A 22,110-nucleotide genomic window follows, 5' to 3' on the forward strand; every position below is an offset into this window, starting at 1 on the left:
TAAGCAGAATGTAGAGTGCAGTTTGTAAGGCGACAAGAGAAACACAGGAATGAAGAGAAAGAAGGATGGACATTGAGTATAGTAATGTGTTAGAAAATAGTAACAAGGAAAACAGCACTGGGTTTGGATCAAAGGAAAGCCGTCAGGCAAGAATCTAACAATGGAAAATTCAGGTTGGAGTGTAACAACATTATGAAAAGGGAAGTTGAAACTCACTATATAGCAGAGATGCTGAGTTGCTGATAGGCACAACAAAAAGACTGCCATAATATAAGCTTTTGGCCAACAAGGCCTGTGTCGAAAATATATCTCTCTCTCTCACACACACACACACACACACACACACACACACACACACACACACACAAACAAACAAATGCAACTCACACACATGACTGCAGCCTCTGGCAACTGAAGCCATACTAGGAGCAACAGCAGCAGTACATGATGGGAGTGGTAACTGCGTGGAGGTAAGGAGGATGCTGTGGCAGGGAGGGGGAGGGGTAGCAAGGGAGGGTGGAAGCAGTGAAGTGCTACTGGGGACTGCACGAGGACAAGGTGGAGAGAGGGTAGGGCAGCTAGGTGCAGTTGGGAGATTAGATGGACTGCAGGGGAGAGGTTGGGAGAAGGGGGGGGGGGGGCAGAAAAGGAGAGGAGGGAAAAGACTGGCTGTGTTGGTGAAGTGAGGGCTGTGTAGTACTGGAAGGGGAACAGGGAAGGAGCTGGATTGATGAGAGAAATGACAGGACATTCCTCATTCAGGGCACGATGAGAGATAGTCGAAACCCTGTCGGAGAATGTCATTCAGTTTCTCCACTCCTCGGTGGTACTGAGTTACAAGGGGAATGCCCCTCTGTGACTGGAGAGTGAGACTTTGGGAGGTTGTGGGAGACTAGAAAGATAAGGCACGGGAGATTTGTTTTCGTGCAAGTTTGGGAGGATAATTATGTTCTGTGTAGGCCTCAGTGAGACCCTCGGTATATGTTGAGAGGGGCCACTTGTCACTGCATATGTGATGACCGTAGGTGGCTAGGCTGTATGGAAGGGACTTCTTGGTATGAAATGGGTGGCAGCTGTTGAAGTGGAGGTATTGCATGTCGTTAGCAGGTCTGATATGGACAGAGGTACTGATGTAGCCATCTTTGAGGTGGAGGCAACATCTAGGAGGGCGGTTTGTTGAGTTGATTTGGACCAGGTGAAGCAAAGGGGGTGAGGCTGTTGAGGGTCTGGAGGAGTGTGGACATGGTGTCCTCACCCTCAATCCAGATCGCAAAGCTGTAATCAGTGAATCTGAAGCAGGTAAGGAGTTTATGATTCTGGGTGTTTGGGAAGGATTCCTCTAGATGGCCCATGAATATGTTGGCATAGGATGTGATTGTATCTATCTAATTGTGAACCGCTGCACCATGGTTTGCTTAGTGGCTAACATACCTGCCTAGTAAGCAGGAGACGCAGGTTCAATTTCCAGCCTTTGTACAAATTTTCACTCACCACTTCAATCTGTATACATAAAATCACATCTGTATGAGACCAGTAAAAGTCTCTAGAACTATATAATTGCATTTGCAAAGCAGATGTTGATGGGTTGATGGTACTGACTGAGAAGTCCAGTACTTGTACCATGCAATTTCTATATTGTAACCAAGCTAAAAGAACATCTGGGAGAAAGGAAGATAAGAACCAAAACAAATGCATATGTAAAGCATCCCATACATTGTCAATATATCATAGAAGATTGGAAATATTTTTAAAAACCGCAAAGTAAAAGTTGAGTTTTCTACAGAAAATAAACTACAACAAAAACTAATACATAATATAGTGTAATCGTGACCTATACTCAGACTTTGAATATACTAAGTAACATGCCAGGAATGCTCCATGCTCTACCTAGGACAAGTAGGCCAAAATTTCAACACCACGTACTCAGAGTACCTTAAAACCTGCACATACAACAGACACATATCATCAGCAGTAGCCACACAGGACACTCATTTGGAAAAGTAGACCAAAGTGTGAAAGTACTCCACCGACTAAATAAATGGCATGAACTGGATTTGTTAGAAGAACTAGAGATACATTCACATTACAGAAAATACGAAGACAAAAGCAGAGGACCTGGACATCACCCAACAACCTCTTAGGAGAATTTCAGATTGATCGTTGTGCATCTTAAGGAAATCCCATAGAGAGATCCACAATGTAAAAGTGTTGAGAAGAGCAAATTTGGACCACTATTTCTCCAAAATAAAGCTGAGATTTCTGCCTAAGAACACTAAGCGAGCCAAGTCACTAAAGCTTACTAAGTTTGATATAGAAAAACCTTCAACTTGCAACCAGTTCACAGAGAAATTGGAATAAAAAGTAGAGATTGGGATGAATTGAGGAAGAGCATAGGGAAAGTTGCCACATAGACTGCACCATTACTGAAACAAAAGAAACATGCCTGGTGGACAACTACCTGTGAGGAAGCAGTAATGCTGAAACAGATGGCCTGGCTGAAGTGGAACTCACAGAAGGCACAAGAGAACAGAGACAAGTTAAAAGACCAATTGACACAACTGGATGACGACTTCAAGAAAAACAACACTAGGAATTTCTACAGCAGTTTTAAATGGAACCTAATCCACTACAGTCCACCTAGCCTCCATTTCAGAGGACCCGATGGGAAGCTAGCCTACAACGATATGGACAACTGCCATCTCCCGGCCATGTACTTTGATAATCTCCTGAACTGTGAGTCACCTGTTACATTCTTTGATTACCAGGACAACACCAAGCATCCAAACTCGCAACCACCGACAAAAGAAGAAGAAATAGAAATTATCCAGTCCTTGGAAAACAACAAAGTATCAGGAGAAGTGGCCAAACTATGGAAGCAGGCGGGAGACAAGACTGTAAGCAAGTTGACGGAAATCCTAAAAAACATTTGGGAGACTGAAACATTACCTAGTGACTGGATTTCTGCCTTGATTCATCCCTTACACAAGAAAGGGGACTTGACTGACATCAATAATTATCGAGGAATCTCATTGGTACCTGTCACATACAAGATTTTCTCCAACGCTTTATTAAACAGAGCCGAACCTCAACTGGACCCATGTTGTTGTTGTTGTTGTTGTTGTTGTGGTCTTCAGTCCTGAGACTGGTTTGATGCAGCTCTCCATGCTACTCTATCCTGTGCAAGCTTCTTCATCTCCCAGTACCTACTTCAACCTACATCCTTCTGAATCTGCTTAGTGTATTCATCTCTTGGTCTCCCTCTACAACTTTTTTACCCTCCACGCTGCCCTCCAATGCTAAATTTGTGATCCCTTGATGCACAAAACATGTCCTACCAACCGATCCCTTCGTCTACTCAAGTTGTGCCACAAACTTCTCTTCTCCCCATTCCTATTCAGTACCTCCTCATTAGTTACGTGATCTACCCACCTTATCTTCAGCATTCTTCTGTAGCACCACATTTCGAAAGCTTCTATTCTCTTCTTGTCCAAACTATTTATTGTCCATGTTTCACTTCCATACGTGGCTACACTCCATAAAAATACTTTCAGAAATGACTTCCTGACACTTAAATTTGTTAACATCGAGTATAGATTTCTCTTCTTCAGGAACACTTTCCTTGCTATTGCTAGTCTACATTTTATATCCTCTCTATTTCGACCATCGTCAGTTATTTTGCTTCCCAAATAGCAAAACTCATTTACTACTTTAAGCGACTAATTTTCTAATCTAATTCCCTCAGCATCACCCGATTTAATTCGACTACATTCCATTATCCTCATTTTGCTTTTGTTGATGTTCATCTTATATTCTCCCTTCAAGACACTGTCCATTCCGTTCAACTGCTCTTCCAAGTCCTTTGCTGTCTCTGACAGAACTGCAATGTCATCGGCGAACCTCAAAGTTTTTGTTTCATCTCCATGGATTTTAATACCTACTCTGAACTTTTCTTTTGTTTCCTTCACTGCTTGCTCAATATACAGATTGAATAACATTGGGGAGAGGCTGCAACCCTGTCCCACTCCCTTCCCAACCACTGCTTCCCTTTCATGCCCTCGACTCTTATAACTGCCATCTGGTTTCTGTACTAATTGTAAATAGCCTTTCGCTCCCTATATTTTACCCCTGCCACCTTCAGAATTTGAAAGAGAGTATTCCAGTTAACATTGTCAAAAGCTTTCTCTATGCACTGGACCCATAGCTAGGGTAATACCAGGCAGGATTTAGAAAAGGGCACTCTTGTACTGAACAAATACTGAACCTGAAGTCAGTGCTACGACAAGTAAAAATGGCTGGTAAGAAGTATGTCATCATCTTCGTTGACTTCAAAAACGCATATGACTCAGTCGATAGATCTACTCTCAAGAACATCCTTCAAGAACTAGGGCTAGGTGACAAGACCCACAGCCTTATCCAACACACTTTAAGTAACACCAGGTCATGAGGAAACCTCTCAGAAAGTTTTGAAATCAAATCAAGAGTAAGACAGGGAGATGGTCTGTCCCCTCTCCTCTTCAACTGTGCCCTGGAAAAGGTAATAAGAGAATGGCAGAAGGAGTTAGCTCGAGAGTGGATTGCAAATAGTATCTCTTTGGGACATAAGTGCAATGGATTTGCCAATGACCTAGCACTTCTACCAGATTCAATAGAAACTTCAGTGAAACAACTCGAAGTCCTCAGACAGCAAGCGGTAAAGGTTGGGCTTCATGTATCACTTGAAAAAATGCAGTACATCACGAACATAGATGAATCTCATAGTGCACTGCATTTAAACCAGGGAGAGAACAAGAAAATCAACAGGTTTAAGTATTTGGGAGAATGGCTGGAACCTAATCTATTTGAAGGAACAGCACTATCAACTCGAGTCAACAAGCTAGAGCTGGCATACCAGCTGACCAAGAATACTTATGATAAAGAATGTCTCTCCCGTAACACTAAATTGAAGCCCTACCAGACAGTCATCCATCCTGAAGCCTTATATGCTTCAGAATGTTTAGTACTCAATAGGAAGGGACTTACTGAAAAACTTGAAATCCAGGAGAGAAAAATAATGAGGAAGATAATGGGGTCAGTCAAGGAAGGTGACAACTATAAAAGGTGATCCAACCGAGAGCTCTATGAGTACTGTGAAAGGATCACAGATGTAACTAGGAAAAGGCATCTAGCGTTTTATGGGCACATTTACAGGATGCATCATGACAGATTGACCAACCAGCTTCTCTGTTACTGGCAAAAGAGGAAGATCAAGTCACCATGGTTGATGGAAATGGAGAAAGATCTTCAGGAACTAGGAATAACAGAAGGAAACTTGAAGGATCAGACAGTATTCAGGAAGAAACTTAAACAAAAGAGGTTCCAGGACAGACTACCAAGAAAGGAGACTAGTGCTCTCTGGACACAGGAGAGGAAGGAACAACACAGCCAGAGGATGCGTAACTACTGGGCAAACATCAAAGCCCACTCCAAATGCAACAGTTGAATATCTTGGTCCTTAGTTGGCCTATAGGAAATAATAATAATAATAAGAAGAAGAAGAAGAAGAAGAAGAAGAAGACAAAATACTAAATGAAAAACCTGAAAGTGAATCAGTGAATTTCTTCAAATGCTTTGACACAATATACTTAATGAAAAGAGTAACACATAGCACTAAGAATGATTGTAAAATAGATTTAAGTAAATTATTATCATATTATTGAGATAAACACCCTCTGAACAAAAGCATATCATACTCTTCAGAAGACCTGTAACATTAAATCTTTGAAATACATCTAAAAACATCTTTTCATCTGTTTGTTTATGTAAGTTACTCTCGATGTATACTGTGCACTGACAGTTGTGTGTGATGTTTAACATGAGGAAGGCTCTGCACAAATGGACCATAAGAAAACAGTAATTATGAATTCTTCCAAATTTGGCCACTAACTACATATAAAAATCAATGAGTAACTAAATGTTGGGCATTTTTTATATATTGCAGTAAAGGCAAGAAAACAAAGCAGAATCTCATACATTAAAAACATTACGTAAAAATGGCATAGTACAAAGAGAAATCAGAATTGAAAAGGGGAATCATTTCCCAAAATATGTCATGTAAAATATAAATAAAATAAAATTGTGGCTGGTAGCAGAAAAGTTATTTATAAACGAACCCATTGTTCCCTCAGTTGCAGGCCTTCACAAAACCATTTATAATAGACAAAATCAAATTATTTGTATGGACACAGTGAAGTGGATCAATATTATTCATTCAGCAATGAAGAGACATGGATTGGGAAACTTAATAATAATGATAAATAACAATGAGAACAACATTGACAGCAACAACAATAATAATATTGTTATATTTATAATAATTATAGAGATAATTTGTTAACAATATGTGATCACATTTACGTATGTTCCAGGTTTCTGCAACATCTAGATGCCAATGTATACATTGCTCCGTTTTAAGGCGGCAACAGACACGCTCGTTCCGCACTGACCTCTTTCTGTCCTATCTTCTGTGATATGTTGTGCTGTTGGTGTGCTGGTGCACACAGCCTCAGGTTTCCTGTGTCAACCGTGATGTAGTTACCTGTCTCAGAATTATAGTATTGGTGTTTTTCTAGTCATTATTAATGTGTGTGACTGTATGAAATAAGCTTTTATGAAAACAAGTGTTTTTCTTATAGTTGGTAAATCTTATTGTAGTGCCTCAGAAAGATCTGTAAGTATTATCAGAGCTGAGTTTTAGTGTGATTAAACCCCCCCCCCCTCGAAGAATCCTATCTCAGCCTGTGTTACGTACCTTGCATAATTTCTTCTGTTGTTAGCTGCAGATTAAATAGTCAGTAGTTCTGTTACCATTTGTATCAAATATTCTAAATCCTTGAAGGAAGATATATTTTCAGTTGATGTAACAAATCAGCCTTTGTTTGTATCATGTACATTTATTATTATCTGTTTTCCATGTTGTTTAACAATTTTAATCCTTACATAAGACAGTACTTCTCATTATATGAGTATTTGTGTATTTTTCTGTGTGCATGTTTATATGTATAGATAATGATGTGTCAGTAAGGATAAGCTCTATGTTTGTGACAAAAGAAACTTGTGCCTACTTCAAAACGTGACCTGAAGCAAATGGCAGCTTTGTGAGGTGGTTTTCTCTTGCAGAATACATTAGTGACACTGGAAAGTAATATATTTTCCATTTATAAAATGTGCAAGAAGTCTGCAGGAGTTCAGCATAGAAGGCAAGCTGTTGCATTACGGATGATGTAGTATTTGTTGCCTCATCAATAGTGGAATGTCAGTGATGGAGAGACTACTCATTGTGTGCTGTCTCTTAGTCATTGTACAAGAGTTATTGAGCAAGTGAGATTTCTTACTGCCATCAACAGTCACAGAATATAAACAAAATATCTTTAATGACAGATGTGTATTATTAAAATTTTTTGGTGCACTCGCCGCATTAAGTTCCTATAAAAGTTGAAGCTTTTGACAAAATCCACCATTTTCTTCATCAGTTGCTTTCTGATGAAGAAGAGCTCAGAGTTCTTATAGAAAATTAATTTGACAAGTGCACCAAGAAAATTTCATACACTAGGAGAACATGTTTATTTAAAAGCTTTAGCAGAAATAGATACAGCTGTTATTCAGCAATCCCTTAACATATTCACACTGCAACTGAGATACTTGCAACTGATGCACAGTGCATACCAACAGAATGGCATGACCAAACATCGGTGGGGGTACACTAGGTAGAACACGAACATGATGTCACATTGTACAACTTAATATTGGAGGTCAACTGAAATTGTTAGTACTGCTACTGTACACACCACAGGTGATAAGAAACTTCAGTTCAGTGGACATCGTTGTTTTGGACTTTCTACAGAAAGTGTAATAATGATGTCCTAGAATTGATATGATCACCCAAAATCAAAGACAACCTGAAGATGGTGTACTCTAACACCTTAACAATTTGTGTTTGAATAAAACCAGTAAATGCAGCTGATGGTGTTGTCCTCACAACTTACAGTGTGATCAGAAACAGTCTGAAAACCTTGTAAGGTTATTGCAGGGTAGGTTGTGCGGAGATATAATTATTAAGGAAAAAACTAGATATGTTCCACCTCTTTTGAGCTGATCAGCATTGAAGATAGTCAAGCAGGCTGTAGTGTGCGCAAGTTCAAGTGATCTGCCAGCTACTATGTCACCAATTGTGTTCTTTATTCAGTTTGCTAAAACTTAACAACAGAGTGATACAAAAATTGGACATGGGATTATAGTAAGGATCGAACCTGAACCGAAGGCTGAGCAGTCTCGGGCACTATCATCTATGCTATGAGAACAACTGACACTAATTATATCTGGCAGGCCATTTAAAATAAATGCATGATGGCCTGATTGACAGACTTCAATGCAAAGTAACTCTGAAAACACACAAGGTACTGAATTTTTTTCTTAACAATTATTTCTCAGCACAAGCTACTCTGCAGCACCCTGACAACCTTTTCAGAATGTTTCTGATCGCAATGTGTAAGATACAATAACAGCTATTATCTCAGTGCTGTAAGTTGTGTGACACTGGCAGTCTTGCTGCAGTTTGTTCCTCGAGAATACCAGAGATTTGCTGGCAGTTGTCTTTGACAGTTACTCTTGGACTCTCACGGCAGTAATATACAGAGTTTTTCAACAGTTATAACTTTTGAGAGAGAAAACTGCAAAGTCCTGTAATCTGAAAACAATGGTTTATAGAATAGGATAGATTGCTGCTCACCTCATAGAGGAGTCACCGAGTGTCAGACAGGCGCATTGAAACAACACCTGCCTTCAACTACTGCTTCACGGCCAATCCCATCTGAATTCCTCCCACCAGTACCCGGTTTTCTGAATTGCAAAGGCATGACCCCCTGGCCACCACCTGCCTCTGTCTCCTCCTCTGCTCTCACCTCGGTGTGATCAGATAGCACAGTATGCAGCGCAGGACCCCTTGGTAGAGTCCCTGCATGGCAAACAGTTTTAATTCATCACAAACAATTGTTAATGATACAAGGTTACTCATAAATACCTGTGGTACATCACAAGATGACTGCACAAAAACTACAAGATGTATAGAAAAACGACATCAGTGGATAGAGCATCAGTCCAAGTTTGGATTCGTCATATGTGCTGTGGTATAGTTGAAGAGTGCATCACTGAGGGGCAGGTGTGTCAGAACATATAGACGGGTCATCCTTTCTGTACTGCCACATTTATTAGCTCATACCTGCAAGTAGGCAACCTAGTGAACAGATTTCCAAGGTGGACTGCTGTCATTGCACCTTCCTGGGTGGCAGTGACTTCAGTGAATTGATACTAGAATGGTGAAGTTTCTGACATCCCTAAAACTGTGGAAAGGGGCCATTTTGAGCCCACATAAATTTTTTTCATGTTGACTTTACTACTGTATTTTATTGTGCACTAATGCCTAGCTTTTTGCGAGTTATATCATTGATTATTTAACACTATTATTAAAATATTACTTATGTATTTCAACAACAAGAAAATCTTACCGATTTATCATTGCTGGTGCTACCAGGTTTCCTAAACTGTTGACTTTCATATACTGACAATTTGTAGAAGGTTCTAGGCATATTTAACATATTTGGTCCATATTATACACACGAAAGTTCTATCCGTGGCTCCGTTGTACTTTTTACTCAAGTCATTGGACTGTGCTAGATGCTCTTAGCAAAGATGATTTCTGTTTTACACACATACATTTCCTGCACACAGCTTTGTGGCACTTTAACAGCTGTCATTGGCATTGTTGACTTTGCAGAAGCAGATTTTACACTACTACTGCTTTGTAGATGATTTTGATCCCGTATTCTCTTCTTTTATCTGTTCTTCTTCCTGCTCTTTCTCTCCTTTGAGTTCATATGTTAGCTGAAAAAATAACTTTTTCCTCTCATTTTCTTGTTCATTACAATTTTGTAGATGACTCGTATTTATTGCTGCCATGCCCAACAAGTAGAAAGACATGCACCAGCCAAGTCCTGCATGCAACCTTTGCAGTTTGTTTACAGGTCATTTGATCAATTACATCCACTCTATGCTTTGCAGCATTGTAGAATGTTATGGTTTCAGGCTTCTTGTTTCACTCTTTGGTTACTGCTACTTCAACATGCAGTATACTCAGAAGAATGATTTTTTCTCCTTTTCTTGATGTACAGTCTTTGTTTCCAGTCTGGTGCAACATGGGTGTGGAAAGTATTTCAGCATTTGGCTTCTCTTCCTCAGCAGGAATTTCATGATGTTCATTGTACCAGCTAATGAAGTTCCCTTTTTTTTTAAGCTGCTTAGCAAGTTGAAAACACATGACAGAGTTGTCTATTATCACATACCTTCCTCAGTTTAGAAATGTCTCAATGAGATGTAGAACAATGTACTCGCCAAACGGTTGCTTCACTGTCAACAATCAAAAATGTGAGACTGTGTTTGTTGGGCATGAATTGCCTGAACCTGCATCTTACACCTACCAATTTTTCCACTTCCTCGACTGACACAGTAGAGTCCCCCCACCCCCCTCCCCTCTTTTTTAAGTACTTTTCAAGCACTAGATTCCATGTGTTTCTTCACGGGAGTGTAGCATTGCTTTGTAAAAAGAAAGACAGATTGCAGTTATGACAGAGGCATCCACCCATTGGCAAGAGTACAAGTGTCAGGACCTCTTCTCCTTTAGAATGTTCTCAGCCAATCTTCATCCAGTAAATAGAAAATTAGCAATCTTCCACTTGGTTACATCTGTAGTGACTATCTTTGTAGAGGCATTCAACTGGGCCTGCTGTGGTGGAGGAGGTGAGGATTGACATAGAGCAGCATCTAAATCCTCTTCCACTCATCCTTCCTGATTCATCAGTTTCTGATTCAGCATCAGAATTTTCTAAGAGATACAACGTTTCTTCATCAGAACGTCCATGCTGACAAGACTTGTTTGAAAATGTCTGTCATACAGGAACTGTTGCCTGAACAGCACAATGTACTATAGCAGATTGAAATGTGCATGTGCCAAGATGCAACAACATTCAGTAACAACTCTGCACAGTTGTTGATTATTCCCACTTTGTAGTTGTATTATTTACATATATTTGCAAGAGATATTACAGTGGTGTCAAATTGACGACTTCTAGTTATATTGAATGAAATGTCCAAGGAAATATAGAGATAAATGGTTGTAGCTCTGTCATAAGTTGCATTAAGAAGCACCCTATTTATTTATTGATGCTGACTAGTTTCAGACACCTATGTCCATTTTCAAACCATCCCTATCTCAAGTGTGACAATGCAGGCAAAAACCTATGTATAAAAATTACCCCTGCAGCGATGATCAAAGTGACACTATGGCCGACTCACAAATAGTAAATAGACCACATAGGACAGATATTGGAGATTTAATGCAACTTATAAAACAAGCTGTGGATCTATTTTCACCTGCAGCATGCTGCAAGGTTGTAAAGTATAAATATTATGTAGATCCTAATACATCATCATAAGGAGGAGAAAAGATTAGAAGTTGTATTATTTCATGAACAAACTAAAAAGAAATTGGATATTACATTGAGAAAACGAAAAAAAGGTCATCTTTACCCCCTCTACTGTTCTAGTGTTATGCACATATTTACATTTGCTGTAGCATACAAATGCGCCCATACTGAGCACTTGTAATGTTATAGAGATGCTGTATCCACTGATATGCGCCTTTTTTTTATATATATCTTGTGGTGCTTTTGAATAATGTCATATACACGCAGATGCATTGTTGTAATGCAGAAATTACTGAGTCTCTTCCACTCACAAGTCTCCTGTTCTCAAGAATCTGTGTCTTATGTAAACTTGAAGTTATAATATTTTGTTTGATAAATCATATAGATTACAGCGAGAGAAATAATCTGTGTGAGAGGCAAATGCAATATTTCTGAGTGTTGACAGAATTGTAAACAGAATGGACTCGTGCACCTCTCTCCCGTGATGACTGACCATTTCTCAGTCCACGAATGCCAGTGTGCCAACTTCTCGGCAGTAAAGATTTGTCAGATGCTATATACGCTTATCGACAGCTCATTTGTCTGTGCTGACTCCTTCCACTGCTGCCTTAAGTTAACACACTCCCAATTAGACTGACAATGGGCCTAATAAATATTTTGGCATATTTATTGACAAATGTAGTGCTTGCTATAAGTCCTGAGTGTAATGATAAGGCATTATTTGAAGTATAGCACAGTGTCTTTTGTTTACAGTATTAGTGAGTAATTAGCTGCATCAGTACAAATGTAGAAGTGGTATACTCATTCAGGTAAAGAAAAACCATCTGGTATGACAAGATCTCCATTTTAACAAGCTATTAAGAACAAGTACTGTTTGACTGTAACTTGGCACTGCACTCACTGCAGTGTAGGTTTCATTCTGTTACATTACAGTGGAAGCTGATGCAATTCTATGTGCTCAAAACTTACTGCAACAGTAAGTCTTAAAATTTATGCTTCAAAATTTTTATCGAAAGTGACATCGTGAGCCTTCAGATAAACTGTGTCACAATTTTTATACCTGTGGCAGGAGTATACAAGTAACTTACTTTCCGTACTAATAGTTGTAACATCGAACAAAGAGGATTAGTCGTGTTACTTGCCCACCTGGTTATTCTTCAAATGCTGTATTTTATAGATCTTCAGACTCTCAAAGTGGTGCTTTCTAATCTGTGTGATGCAGTGAACATTGTGGTCTCAAAATGGGTGCCTTTTCACTTGTGTTGTGAAGTATGGCTCCAAGGGATGCCACTGGGAGAAGGAAGAAGACCTAAACTGACCATGATGAGTCTGTTTATCAGTGGACAGAGTAAGTAGTGTTAGAGAGAGCTTTACATGTGATGCCAGGGGCAGGTGTGTTAAATGAAACGAGATTTTACTTAACTGCAGGTTATTCTTTCCCACTGTAAACTTTGCTGTTTAATTTATATATATTGTATTGGATTCGGTTGGGTTCTCTATAGCACATGTGTGGTTTGATCATTAATGTGCCATATTATAAATAGGGAAGAGCAGATTTCGAATATTATATGATGATGATGATGCTGTCCCCCCACCTTTAATGTGCACACCTATTTGTCTAGTGCACAATGATAGGACATCTGGTCATACATTGTTCAGGTTCCACAAAGATTGGGTATTCTGTTAAGAAGATTGGAGGAAAACAAGAGCAGGCTATTTCTTATTAGCCACTGCAATGCTAATCCAATATTGGGGTAATGGGCTATTTCTTTTATGTTCAGAGAAAAAACTTAAAAACACTTTTGTATCTGATGTGGAAGGTGTTTTTTGTCTCAATGTATTCCTCCTCCACATTATCCACCTTAACCTCTGATAATGAATTTGTGTACCCCCCTGTCGATGAGAATATTTTCTAAATGTTTACGAATTGTGTAAGTGAAGCAGGGATATGGGGAAACTGCCCAAAAATAAACCCTTGACTGGCTGGCACACTGGCTATCATCATTAGTCTGCTGGGCGGATTTGACCCGGGGCTGCCACACCTCCCCACGGGTGCCTAAATGTATACCACTGATATTTGTATATAAAGAATAAGTCCAAATCAGTGTACTAAGCTTACTGCTTAACACACCAACTACAAGCTGAATGGTTGTGTTTATTACGTCAAGCCATTGAGGGTGAGGGGATGGCTCATGAGAGTGAAGAAGGCTCCAATACCTTACACTTGAATGGCAGTAGGTGAAAAACAGAGCACAGATTCGCAATTGAATGAAGATCTCTGTGATGTACATAAAAATTTCAAAAGAAATATTACCTGAATGAGTTTACTGATGTAGATTAGTGTCACACAATATAGTTCTGTGTGTGTTATCAGACAAACATTATAAGCAAATCAATCATATCATAGAACTGAACCAAAGGAATTTAACTGATTGTGATATGTGACCTCTTAGTGTACTTCATTACTTAAAGCTTTAAGCATGCTTGATTATGAAAATGTGGACTTTGAGTGTGCCAAAGGTATTGTATGATAATATTGTAACTTTCTAATGATGGTTGTGATCTGTACTGAGAGCTATACCTATTCTTTCACTTATTTTATAACTGTCAGAATACATGTACCACATAAGTGGATTTTAATGGGATTTGCACAGTGTTTGTAAATACATGTGGAAAAAGAAATGTTTTATTGAGTAAATTTTATTATCTCTTTTGTACTTTACAAATTCAAGGTACATAGTATAACAACTCTACAGTTACAAATATCACTTACATTCTATATAGATCAAGTACATAAATGTATATTGTTCATTTTTATTATTTTGTAAGACTGCCAAACTTGGAACCAGTTACTTTTCAGTTCAGGTATTTTTTGTAGCAACTGCAAGTCACTGTCGTGTTCATGAAATCCGTTGCACTGGATTCTATATGAGGTGCTAATAAATAGCTTTGTGGCCCCACTGCTGAAATTTCAATGACATTTCTGCGGACACACAATATTTTTATTCACTTGCAGTGTTCCCATGCTTTAACTAAATCTGTGGGCAAATAGCCAAGCCAACTGAAGTTCAATGACACAGAATAACTGAGACCATTTTCTCAGTGTCTAGCAAAGTGAGAAATAAGTATCTGTGGGATACTAACTACAAAATGGAGGTATGATCACAACAAAGAAATCAACACTCAGTATTGTTGCAGTGAAACTGTAAAAAATCTTAAAATACAATAATGAGCAACACTGATGTCAAATTTTGGCTGTATGTACAAATGAGCATTGAAACATTTGAGCTGGTGGTTTAAAATCTTCAGGCTGATTACGTGGATGAAAAATATTTTCACAGTGGCTATGGAATCATCATTCATTACCTCCCTGAAACAGCTTTTGGACTCAAGTGTCTTCTTGCAAAGGGGCACTCAGTCATAACTCCCTAAAGATGTGGTAAGTTACATGTGTTTGGAAGTAAATTTTTCTTGCTGTTTGCAAACTCATTTCCAATACAGTCTGGTTGGTGTCAGTTTTCAGACATCATAATTGGATTGTTTATCAAATGTAAACACAAAATTTTTTTAAATAATATCCTTGTCCTAATAATTGGCTTTAATGGAAGTTTATATGGGTGGTCAATTGTGTTACCACTAAGAACTTTTGAGAGTGGTCTTTTCTGTACACTGCAATAACAATTGGTGTGAAAATAAAATTTTATCAAAGCACGGATGCCTAACTTCATTAAAAATGCCTGCAGTTATATTCTCAGCAGTGGCAGTGCGAGAGAAAAAGCAATTTGATCTCCTCTGATAGCATAAACGTGCTTGCACACAGGCCTGGGAGAACTGGTACCAAGTGAGGCCTTCACAAGAGTTCTTACTTTATACTAATCTTTAAAAAGATGCATCACAGACTGACAAGACAACACACCAAAGAAAAAAAAGGTTTCCCTTTTATTTCTGTCACTTCTTATGTACACAACCTGAAAGTCATTCTCAAAATACAGCATTCATATTTCTATAGTTAATATCACATTAAACATAAGAACACTCATTCTAATTAAATATGTGCCATCTGATACCTTATGGCAGTTATATGGAAGAATATTAAATTCTTTAATATAAGTAATAACTATTTGAAAGTTATGGTTCAACAGATTTCCTGTGGCTGTATGGTCCACATGTTTAATAATAAAATGTACAAAAAATCTCAACACAACATTGCACAGTCCTAAATTACAGAAGATTCTTAAAAACAATTTCTTTTCAACAAAGACTGTTTTACCTCGCACACATTTGAAAATGCAGCGAGGATGGATATTTTCTACACACATCACAAGAAATGACCTTAACCTTATGTGAAGATCAATTTAAGTGTCACTTCTATATGCAAATTAAGGGTAAATTAAAAAAAGTAATGATAATTGTATTTAAAATCAGTTGGTCATTGTTTTGGTGTTCATACAAGTTCAGCTGTTGCAGTGTAAAATGGAAGAAAATTGACAATTTTAAAAATGAGACACTAAGAAATCGCTCACTCTCACACCAAAAACTGTGACAGAAACAAGGAGATGACAGACAAGAGAAGTAGGCAGGATAAGAAGCATCTCAGAAAGTATGTGTAGTCACAGACAGACATTTATGGGGTACTGTCCAGCAACTTAATGGGACTAATGTAAAAAGAAAGACTCGCGATTGTGTGCTTATTCACAGTCTACAGTGCCAAACGTTTCTAAGATGACCAGAAATTCTAACTGCAGCATTCCATGACCTCAAAAACAGCTCAGGTGGTGTCTTTTTTCTAGCTTTGATATAAAAAATGGCAGAAAAAAGAAAAACTATAAGCCCTTTCACTAAAATCAGGAACAAATTTCTTTCAACTCAATCATTCCGAAAAAAACAATGTATGTCAAGTTTTTTCAGGATGTTCAGTGAACATAGATTACCCTTTAACCAACCCATTTTAATTGAAATAACTATGTTATCAGACATTATGATGATGGCAAAACAAGTACAAGCAGGTGGAAATAAAAAATGTAATTGTGTGCCCAGTCACCTCATAAATACGGTTGATAAGCCCTAAGTCAAAAGAATTCAACTTTGTCAAGTACGCAATCCAGGTAATAGAGAAGCCAAAAAAAGAAACAGAATGCAGTATATTGCACAGAAAAATGCAAAAACACTCTCACTGTGTGTGTGTGTGTGTGTGTGTGTGTGTGTAGACGTGCATGTGCGCATGGGTGGGTGGGCATGCACATGCACACTCTATTACATTTCTTATTAACAGCTAAATTTGCTATGGCCTAAACCCAAATAATTCCTTTACTTGTCAAACTGCATAATGTATTAGTGGCTGCATCATAGGCCAATACCTTATTGCCATATCTGTTTGCTATTCCTTGAGTGTTCTTATGTGGTACAAAAAGGCAATTCACCGTGTAATTTTTTTGTTTTTTAGTAATTGCATATTGAACCTTAATTTGTTGACTGATAATTGGAGTAATTATTTCAACAAGAATGATCCAAAAGTGACTTGTATGGACAGTTGGACATATTTTAAAAAAATACGTAAAGTAAAAATGATGAAGAATGAGACTTCAAGTGACAACAAATGCCACGAATACTTAATGGACGTAAACAACTTTTATGTTAAATTGTTGTGCATCAAAACAAATGCAAATTAAAAATATATTCTCTTTTTAAACTGCAATTTACACTTTAAACATTTTGAAAGGCATTTGAAAATACTAGAACAACTTGTGTTCCATCCAATTACCAATGCCTCTTAAAAATTAAACATTCATTTTATAACTTGTCCCAATGTCTGATATGTTTTGCACATCATGTTGGTAATTACGTAATTAGACTTCCTGGATGACTTCCTAAGCTCCTGCGATATCAGCAAAATTTCACACAACACAAATACTGGCATAGGCAAGTGAAACAGTAAACCATCAGCTGAGGCATAGAAATTTCTCTACACTCCTCTAACGACTTATTTCGTGCGTGAAGAATTTGGTGAAAGCTGTGTAGAGCTATTGTCTAATTTTAGTCACAGAGGCAAGTGACAATCCAAAATATTAAAAAACATTTTTTTTGGCACTATCTGTAAAGTGCTTCGTCAGCAATACAACGGGTAGCAGATCACAGAATTAGATTACACCAGTTTATTTGGAAGTTCAGTGCAGCCAATCATACATCTGGCAGAACATTTCTTCAATTTTGACATCTAATTACTGTGATTAAGGATCTTTAGTTTTTTGTGAACATAGCGGTCACTGTCCAATATTTCCTTTTTCCACCAGCTATGATGTCTTTTAGTGGACGGTCCTCACAGCACATCAGTTGTCACCGACGTGCTCATCCATACCATCGCTCTCCGTTACGAGTGCACGCTCGAGAATGACGCGCCCCTCCTTGTAGCGCTGATTCTCCTCAGTGGCAAATTCGTACACCCAGCCCAACTTGGCATCACAATTCTTGCAGGACACATCGCGAACCATGTGTCTACCAGTCAGCATGACGCGGTCCTGCACCTCACTGTGCAGTCAGAAGACAACAGGCAATAAATGATCAGCACTTGCTCCACACACAATTTCACAAGCATGCAAATGAAATATACAACAAACAATCACTCATTTTATCATTTATTTAAACAGCCACCACAGTGGTGAGCACATAAGAAGGTGCAGTAGCAAGAGTTAGTGTGCCTTGTAATGCTCCAGCCGATAGTGTCATTCTGCTGTGTCTGCCTGTAGCATACATATCAGGGTGCATGTAGAATACACAATATCAATTTTCATGTTAGATTAGATACAGTGAGGTTCCTTAGCTACTACAGTGTTCATTATCAGTGGCATAAAGCAAACACGACACGTATTATACTAAGAAGCAACAGCAATAGTTTTCTGACCATATAAATTCTAGGCTGATCATATTTCAGGGACAAAATACAGGGACACTTGTGTCTGTACTTTATACCTAACTTCATAACTTACGCTCAGCTCTCTTGTCAGTTATTGGAATATTTTGAAACTGACAGTAGGCCTGTAACGATGCAGCAACTTAAAAACTCATAGTGAGAATGTTTCTTCATTTTGTGAATTGGGAAGAAAAATGTAAGTACATTACACATGAATAAAATTCTTTTTTAAAAAAGACTGATATATACTTTTTCATTGTAATAGCCAGGATGTTTTTTCTACCATGTCTAGTCATTTACTAGGTACTTTGGTACAATCTGTTACTCCAAGAAACTATGTAATATTACTAATCAGTGATCAGACACAAATCATACATTTCAAACTAAAATTTAAGATTTCAGACTGTTACGGCAAGTGCGCATATTGACAAACAATATTCAATAAGCACTGTTAACACATGCTGCACCATTCACGTTATTGACAAAATTAACTTCCATACGACTGCAGTCCCGCTAGAAATAGTTTCAGTTAACTGATGCTCCTTTATACCTCCTTTAGTTTTGTTTTTTTCTTGTCTCAGGGCCATAAAGTGGAAGGTCAGCAAGTTAGAGATGAGGGGTAGCTAATACCTGCTTTTCAACATCTCTCTTACTATTTCTGTAGCTATAAGACAAATTAAACCAAATGTGGGGAAAATATATATTTCTGTAACATTCTCCTTCTATGAAACTTGTTTTTCACAAATATTTAATGAAATGAAAAGTAGTATTGAACACACTTTGTTTCCCACTTAAAAACTGAGACAAATATGTGTCCCGAATGATTTTCTCAGGATACCAGGAGATGTATGTGAAAAATAAGACTGTTCCAGCAAAAATAAAATTCTGCTAGGCAGAATCTAAAGCAGAAACAGTGGCCTGGTGTAGCACTCACCCCTGCATTCCCAATTACCAGGGTAGGCAAGGGATGGAAAGTTAAATGTGGGACAGATTGTGAAGTGTGGAACGGATGGATGGAGTCCCAGGAGGAATGTTCAGTATTCAGAGATATCACAGGAATGTTCAATTCAAACAAAACACTTTGTATGTCCTATTCCGAATGGTTTCTGAGATAAGACACATTTAATGTACATTCTTGCTGGAACTGACGGCTTTACACACAACTGGTTTGAATCATACTTAACAAACAGAAAACAAAAGGTTGTGCTAAATAACTCGAACAATGTTGAAAAGGTAGAAAATTTTATTGACTAGAGAAGAATCACAAAGGTTCCAATTTTGGGCCCATTCCTATTCCTATGACAGAAAGACATCCTGTTTAAAGTGGCTGAAAGCAACAAGGCAGATGGGACTAGAATAAAATGTCAAAGAAGTCAGGTGGGTGAGACACACACGTGTGCCACTTGCCGAAAAACAAATTTACATTAAGTGTGTTCTATCTCACAAACCATTCAGAATACTGAATATACCTACATGAAGTCTTTTGCATCAAAAAAGCATTCCTGTCTTATCACCGAATGTCGACCACCCTCCTGGGACACCCCGTATACAAATAATGGCATACTACTGATGGCCACGTAACACGGTGTGAGAACAGTGGTCATAGAGAGACCCTAACTGACAAAGACTTGGGACAAGTGCCACGCCTTGTTCATGACAATCAGTTTTGAACATGACAAGCATTGCAGCCCTCCAGTGAATGGGTCCATTGCAACTATTTTACGAACATAAACAGCAAGGGAACTGCACCCAATAGAATTTCGACCGAAGTACCTAGGACATGGCCATATTGCAGCTGCCCATCTTCGGTGCACATCTTCAGTGGGCAAAAGAACACAGAATCTGGACAATAACCAATTTTAATGTGGTGCAACGAGTGGTGATTTTGCCCTTTTTCAAATGATGCAAGTTGTCAAGTAATAGTGATGGGACAAGAAACTGATCAAGTAATTGCCTTTTTTTTTAATTCAGTTTTTTTTTTTTTTTTTTTTTATTTGAATGAAACAACCACATGAAACTAGTCTCTGGCCACATCAGCTACATGAATATTTTTCGCTCATTCTCTGGGTTTGAGTGGTTTCTATCAATGTGAGACAACCGAATATGGAAGTTTTCATTCAGTCTCTCTGTTTGAGTGATCATTAAGCCTTTTTTCATCTGGGGCAGATCGAACAATGTCCTTTCGAGCTGGATGTGTAGCACCATCACCGGCAACCTTTGACACTACACAGCCAGGACTGCAGCAGGTGTGAGAAGCTGCTGGCACAGTGTGGATCACCACCTCGTACTGGCTGTGCAGGACACGTGCTTAATCGAGGAGGATTACTTTGGCGTACCCACTCAGGGGCAGGACTACCCTCTGGAGGTTTGCACTTACTCCAGTAGTATACTAATTCTGAAAGTGCTACATAACTGGGTTCACTTCACTCAGAAGAATTAACGAATAGTTCAGTCAATTAAAATGGTCAAGAGTGTTTTCATCTGACAGAAAAACTGCTGACTGGTTTCATTTTAAAAGAACAAATGAATAATAATCCAAAACAATATGTAAACTACACATGACCAAGTCAACTGTTTTCATTCGCTTGTTCCCACCACTAGTCCAGTACACTGGCAGCCCATTTACGTGATTAACCCACAGGGTATTGATAGTGCAGCTCAGGTCAGAGGTAGTTCTGTGATGTTTTCAGGGCGTTTTTCTCACTGTGACTAAGCCCTCTTATTCAGGTTACCATGAATGTAAACCAGGATGTTTACTTCTAAACTCACAGTGACCAAGTCTCAACATTTCTTCTACCTCTTCAGCACGAGTATGCTGTGGACACTCCCATTTTCTGTAATGGCAACAGCTGCTTTCACACAGCTGCACGCACACATTCCCGGTTTGACAAACACCCAGGCTTGCTATTGTGGCTCGACTGGTCCACTAGTTCACTAAGATTTCAGTTCGGATTATTAAGTGAAATGTAGCAGTTAGCTTCCATGCAATTTGGTTACTGGAGGCAGTGTGACATAGTATTAGTGTGATACTCATGGGGGGGAGAGGGTGACTAATGTTTGCGTCCAGTGACTTATGGTGAGACACACAACAATAACAATGCTTTGCTCAACAACAAATAATTACATACTTACTGCCCAACTAGCCCCCCCCCCCCCCCCGCCCTCCCTCTCTTTCTCTCTCTCTCTCTCTCTCTCTCTCTCTCTCTCTCCCCCCTCCCCACAACAACAGGAGGCCATCAGTGATACTGGATGGTAGTTCCGTGGATCACTTTTGCTACACTTCTCGAGTCGGGTGTAACTATGCTTTCTTCCAACCACTGGGCACAGTTTCTCATTGGAGGGATCTATGGTGTATAGTGGTTAAAAGGCAGGTGAGTTCAGCTTCGAATTCTGTATAGCATCTGATAGAGATTCCATCACATCCTAAAGCCTTGTTTAATTTTAGTGATTGCCTCTATTTTTGTATGTCACTGATACTAATATCTACAACACTGAACATTGCAGTGGAATGACAATGTAACTGGGACCGTAAATCTGTACCTTCCTTTGTGATGGAAGGTTTGAAAACAGTGTTCGGCATTCCTGCTTTTACTTTGGCTATCCTCAATTTTTTTTCCTGGGTCATCTGGGACTGCCTGAACACTAACTTTGGAATCACTAACAGCCTTAAAATACGACCAGAGTTTCTTT

The 22,110-nt window shown here is 38.8% G+C and overlaps 2 protein-coding genes across 2 annotated transcripts in view; one reads left to right on the forward strand and one right to left on the reverse strand.

The window, feature by feature from the left end:
- LOC126106866 (uncharacterized) overlaps window positions 1-14,828 on the forward strand; it is a 153,425-nt gene extending 138,597 nt beyond the window's left edge. The window contains exon 13 of the mRNA XM_049913268.1: window positions 6,405-14,828. Within this exon, the coding sequence (XP_049769225.1) occupies window positions 6,405-6,450 (46 nt within the window). The 3' untranslated portion in view covers window positions 6,451-14,828. The remainder of the gene's footprint in view (window positions 1-6,404) is intronic.
- LOC126106867 (protein yippee-like 5) overlaps window positions 14,196-22,110 on the reverse strand; it is a 29,922-nt gene continuing 22,007 nt past the window's right edge. The window contains exon 3 of the mRNA XM_049913269.1: window positions 14,196-18,038. Within this exon, the coding sequence (XP_049769226.1) occupies window positions 17,840-18,038 (199 nt within the window). The 3' untranslated portion in view covers window positions 14,196-17,839. The remainder of the gene's footprint in view (window positions 18,039-22,110) is intronic.

Source organism: Schistocerca cancellata, chromosome 10 (genome assembly GCF_023864275.1).
Source record: "Schistocerca cancellata isolate TAMUIC-IGC-003103 chromosome 10, iqSchCanc2.1, whole genome shotgun sequence".
Classification (NCBI taxonomy): Eukaryota; Metazoa; Arthropoda; class Insecta; order Orthoptera; family Acrididae; genus Schistocerca; species Schistocerca cancellata.